The sequence below is a fragment of the Mirounga leonina genome, unplaced genomic scaffold (assembly GCF_011800145.1).
Source record: "Mirounga leonina isolate KUSES-001 unplaced genomic scaffold, KU_Mleo_1.0 Mir_174, whole genome shotgun sequence".
Taxonomy (NCBI): Eukaryota; Metazoa; Chordata; class Mammalia; order Carnivora; family Phocidae; genus Mirounga; species Mirounga leonina.
In genome coordinates, this window is record NW_023270451.1 from 75,617,818 (window position 1) to 75,623,817 (window position 6,000).

General features: G+C 38.2%; 1 protein-coding gene across 3 annotated transcripts in view; it reads left to right on the forward strand.

Annotated features, from left to right (window-relative positions):
• TRIM24 (tripartite motif containing 24) overlaps window positions 1-6,000 on the forward strand; it is a 97,266-nt gene that overhangs the window by 77,262 nt on the left and 14,004 nt on the right. For all 3 annotated transcript variants that reach the window (XM_035021187.1, XM_035021189.1, XM_035021188.1), the window contains one exon: window positions 2,455-2,628. In XM_035021187.1, the coding sequence (XP_034877078.1) occupies window positions 2,455-2,628 (174 nt within the window). The remainder of the gene's footprint in view (window positions 1-2,454; window positions 2,629-6,000) is intronic.

The window sequence follows — 6,000 nt, forward strand, 5'->3', positions numbered from 1 at the left end:
TGTGCATCTGTTTATTCAGAAATATGCAGTCTACTCCAGTGGACAGGTCCCAGTTTGTTAGAGAGCACGGTCACCTGTGTTGTTTTATACATAATGTATAGCAGCGGTTCTCCTGAGTCAGATTTACTGCTGTGGACATACTCTTGTTCATATGTGTACATTAATTTTCCTGAACAGTGGATGGATGTTAGAAGGACATCTGCTATCCTTCATGGTTATTACGCACAGCTGGGGACTACTGACCTAGAATACAATCAAAACCTGTAATCATAAAGGTACTTAGAGTGAGGGTGAGGATAATGATGTTTATATGTCAGTTTGCTTTAGTGCTCAATTATTTCTCTATTCTCTTTTTTCCTTCTGTATCTTCCTTGCAAATTAGTTGATTCCATTTAATTAAAGTAGCACTGGTTTTGCTTTTTCTCTTATGCTCATAACTAGTTCCGAGTCTTATTCTTCAAAGTTGCCTCCCCTGCTAACACAATCAACTATAACAGTTTAGGAGAGGGGGAAAAAAGCACCTCACGTCCTATCAGACTCTGAGCTCCTTGATGGCAGGATTGACATCCATTCCGACACCAGTTTCTCAGAGTACGATATTCTAGCATCAAGTGTCATTTCTTGACTTTTTATCAGTGTATAAATCTCAGTCTAGGTGGGGCTGTGAGAGTGGGGTAGCAAAGGGCTAATGTAAGTTCCTTTATTCTCTCTTAAGGACCGTTTTGGATGATTTCCACGCTTTTTAAAAAGTTACCGCTTAGATAAATTTAGAAGTTTTTCACTATTTCCACTGTAATTCCCCAGCTGTTTTCTGTTTGTTTCTCTGATACAAAACCCTTCAAGTCACAAAACTTTAAAAATCAAAGAGAATTGCTATGGCTTCAGGCTTATGCGTCCGTACAGTTATGACATTTCCTCTAATATTTTTCTCTTCTTCACCCACAGAATTTCCCTTGGTCTTGAAACAGTATCTAAATCTATTTTTCATTGGGTCCATAATTGCTGGGTCCATAATTGCTGGCCGTTCTTGAGAGTTACTGAGGGTGAACCCAGTGCCAACTAATTTGTAAGAGAGGGGAAAGAGAAGCATTTACCCAGGAAAAGAAAGTAAATTCCACAAATGAGAAAGAAGAAGCAAAGATAGAGGGCAGGGCTACCTTTTATAGCTGTCTTCCTTCAGAGGACCAAAAGTTAAGGTGCTGTTACTTCAGCCCTACAAATTTCACATGTTTGTCCCCTTGTGAATATGGAAGTTAATACTTCCCTTTCTGAGAAGTTCTAATCATATACAGTTTAGAGAGCTAAAAATAAGTACATGCTTTACAATAAGTTGCCAACCTTAGAATTGGTTCACCACGAGACTGCGACTGGCATATAAGGTTACCTTTTTCTAGAACACTGGTCTCAATTTCCAGGGCTAGCACTTAGGCACAAAGTGGGTTTGCCTTCCCAGCCCTTCCCTTATCTTGTAACCCACCAATGTTGTCCTTGAAGAGTTTCCATTTGAAATCTATTTTTCTTTAGGGAAATTCATCCTCTTAGCTCTAATGAGTACCTTAATCCACCCCCCAGCTACACCCAGCAGGTGTTTTGGTGATGACATGGCAGAGTAGATTTGGATTAAAGATCTAGTGCTGCCTTTTACTAGCTGTGTGACCTTTTTCAAGTTCTCTAAGCTTTCTAATGTTCAGTGTCCTCATTTGTAAAATGGGGGGAAGGTAATAATGAAGTAACACATGTAAAATACTAATCATAATGCCTGGTATATGGTTTGACCTCAGTAAGATCTAAAACTCATTAATTTTTAAATGTTATTAATAACAACTGTTTTCATTATTCATGATTTATCTGTAAAGAGTGCAGACCTTGGAGCCAGAGTGCTTGAGTTCAATTTCCAGCTTCATCTTTTATTATTTTCATTAATCGGAGGCAGGTTATTTAAATTCTCTATACCTCAGTTTCCTTGTCTGTAAAATGAAGAGAATCCCTACCTCCTAGTATTGTTGTGAAGATTAAATGAATTAACTCATGTAAAGCCCTTAAAGTAGTACCTGGCATGTAACAACTGCTCAGTAAATGCTAGCAATTATTATTCTACTATCACATTATTTTAGGAGATCTGAAGAGGGCAGTTCTTTGCAAAATATAATCATAGGGGACTTATAAGGATACCAAACACAAATTTTCCCTACTTCCTAACATGGCCTACGTCCAGTCCTTTGGTAACCTACTTAAAGTTGGAAACCCCTCTCCCAAGGCTTTTCCTAATAAAACTTTTCACATAGTTATACACATTCTGGAAGGCTGCCTCCTTCCCTCATACCCTTGTTGTAGTATTAATAAATTATTCATCTGTGACAGAGGTGCTGTCTTTCTGTGAAAGTTACAGAGTTCTCTATAATTTGTCTTACAAGAGATGATTGTCACTAAATTGGTTTAATTTCTTTTTTCCAGCAACCTCCTCCACGTTTGATAAATTTTCAGAATCACAGTCCCAAGCCCAATGGACCAGTTCTTCCTCCACATCCTCAACAGCTAAGATATCCACCAAATCAGAACATGCCACGACAAGCAATAAAGCCCAACCCACTACAGATGGCTTTTTTGGCTCAACAAGCTATAAAACAGGTATATATATTTACTTTCTTCAACTTCTTGTTCTGCTTCTCTATTTTCAAATCACATTAAATTTATAAATAAAGCAATGAAGAGCCAGAGAGAGCTTTTTTTTTTTTTTTAATTTGAGAGAGAGAAAGTGCGTGAGTGGTGGGGAGGGGCAGAGGGAGAAGGAGAGAGAATGCTCAGGCAGATTCCCTGATGAGCATGGAGCCCAACATGGGGCTCAGTCCAGGACCCTGAAATCATGACAGCCAAAACCAAGGGGTTGGGTGCTTAACTGACTGAGCCACCCAGGCACCCCCCTCCTTTTTTTTTTTTTTTAATAAATGTGAGTTACCAAGTTTATTATACACAGACTTAAAGAGACAAAGCTAAGAGAAAAGGTCTTGATTTGTAATTAACAAGAAAAATCAAGCCACTTACATTGATATTAGAGTGAAGTCCCAGAGTAATCAGCAAGTCATAGGTATGAATTTTGGCAATACTGATAGGTATAGTTTTTAGCAGAGTGCATTAAGACAGAAGTATTCTAACAAATACAGGTTATATTTCTGCAAAAGAGAACATAAATGAATCTTTAAATTGTTACAAGGAGGGGCGCCTGGGTGGCTCAGTCGTTAAGCGTTGCCTTCGGCTCAGGGAGCCCCTCGTCGGGCTCCCTGCTTCGCGGGAAGCCCCCTTCTCCCTCCCCCACTCCCCCTGCTTGTGTTCCTGCTCTCTCTATCTCTCTCTCTGTCAAATAAATAAATAAAATCTTTAAAAAAAAAAAAAAGAAAGAAAGCTGCAGGAAAGGCAACTCCCCGTGACATTCCTATAAAAAAATTTAAAAAGGGCGCCTGGGAGGCTCAGTCGTTAAGCGTCTGCCTTCGGCTCAGGTCATGATCCCAGGGTCCTGGGATCGAGCCCCGCATTGGGCTCCCTGCTCGGCGGCAAGCCTGCTTCTCCCTCTCGCACTCCCCCTGCCTGTGTTCCCTCTCTCGCTGTGTCTCTCTCTGTCAAATAAATAAATAAAATCTTTAAAAAAAAAATTAATTAAAAAAATAATAAATAAATTGTTACAAGGAGACTTCCTAAAAACAAACTGACAGTTTTAATATGGGGTACATATATATCTGATTAAGTTTAATATTTATATATTAAATCTGATAAAGTTTAATATTTATATTCTTAATGTCTTTGGGTAAAAATATTTTTTAGATATTACTTTTTAACAAGTAAAAGTTCGGGGCGCCTGGGTGGCTCAATCCTTAAGCGTCTGCCTTCGGCTCAGGTCATGATCCCAGGGTCCTGGGATCGAACACTGCATCAGGCTCCCTGCTCTGCGGGAAGCCTGCCTCTCCCTCTCCCACTCCCCACTGCTTGTGTTCCCTCTCTCGCTGTCTCTCTCTTTGTCAAATAAATAAACTCTTTAAAAAAAAAAGAAAAAGTTTTCTGTCTTCTCCAAGAACTTGTGTCAAGTCTTTCCAGCTTAACACTTGTAGATTGAGTTCAGTTTTCAGTTTTTTTGCCAAAGCCAAAGTAAGGAATATGATGCTATTTTCATAATTCTGTGACATTCATTTATGAGAATTCTATTCTAAAAAGTACACACACTGTGTGTGTGTGCGTGCGTGTGTATGTGTGTGGTTATAATTAGTTTGGCTTTGCTGTAATATCACCAAATTTTTTTAAATAATATTTAATAAAAATACTTTTAAATAAAAGTCATACCTTTCTCTATTTCATCCGTAGAGGGAGGGACAAGGGGCCCAAGCTACAGTTAGCCTTAAATTCTGTTTAGTTTCCAAATAATTTTGTGACCTTGTACAAGTTTAATCTTTTAAATGTCATTTGCCCCAACTGTACATTGAGTACCTTGCAGAGTTGTGCTGAAACTGAGTGCTAACATATACAGAAATATCTAGCACATTCTTTGTACATAAATGTGTACTTTCCCTCTTCCTCATTTATTATTTTTAATGGGTAGACACACGCTGTAAGAATGTTTTTTAAAATGTTTCCTGATCAAAAATGTAAACATGAATGAATAAATGAGCAAACTAGGAAAATATAGTGGGGAATTGGTTTTCAATTGGTTAATTTTTTTTTTTTAAAGATTTTATTTATTTATTTGAGACAGAGAATGAGAGAGAGAGAGAGCACATGAGAGGGGGGAGGGTCAGAGGCAGAAGCAGGCTCCCTGCCGAGCAGGGAGCCTGATGGGGGGCTCGATCCCGGGACTCCAGGATCATGACCTGAGCCGAAGGCAGTCGCTTAACCAACTGAGCCACCCAGGCGCCCTTCAATTGGTTAATTTAATAAACTATAGCATACTTGCACAGTGAGAATACTTTCAGCTCTTGAGAAAGTACAGTAATCTATATGTGATTATGTTATGTGGGAAAAACTATGTTCTAGAATTTTTGTGGGATATTATCTCATTTTTCTGGTTGTGTATGTTTTATCATATATATGTGACATGTGATATATATATGTATATACATCATAAAAATATGACATATGTATGATATGTATATATATATGATATATATAAATCTGGAAGGATACACATTTTCTGTAACTGTGATTATTCTGTGGGAGGGAAGGAGGATTAGGGTCCAAAGAAAAAAATGGACGGATGGATGGATGGATATGAGGGGTGGGTAGGTGGTGAAGAGGACATTCACAGGTTTCTTTACACAATTTTTTCAGTAAAGAATATAAATTAGATTTTTCAAAATTGGAATGCTTCTGACACTATCACTCTGTATAGGTTAGTCTGTATATAAACATTGTGTTTGGAGATTTTTTTTCCCTTGCGTAGTCTTGAGATACCTCTTAGTTGCTTTCCTTTTCCCCTATATTTTATTATGAAAAATTTCAAACACAAGTTGAAAGGGTTGTATAGGAGACAAATTGTTCTATTTGCCTTCTCATTTATTATTCCATATACCTATCTATTCATCCATCTATCAAGTGTTCTTATTTTTTGATAGGTTTTTAAGGAAATTGTAGAGAGCATCATGGTTCATCTCTATACTTCTCATTCCCAATATTCTCTTAGTTAATGTATTTATCTCAACTTTTTTAACATAAATGACGAAGAGTTTCCTCAGATGTTTGTTGCGGTTTAATTATCTGTTCGTATATAAGAAGTGAGTTTAGAAAAAGTCCTGAAAGCCTGGCCTGGAGCTAATGCTTGATGATTAAGATTTCACAGTAGATTGAAGGCTACGAGGCAGATTTACTGGGAGAATTCCTAGTATTTCCATCTTTAAGTCTTCTTAGGCTGGCCCAGTTCCCAGAGGATCTTCCTGTCCTCTGCCTAAAATGTAGGGCTTGGCTGCTCCTTGTAGCCACATGGGTAAGAAGAGTGGTAGGAGCCACCTGGGTAAGAAGAGC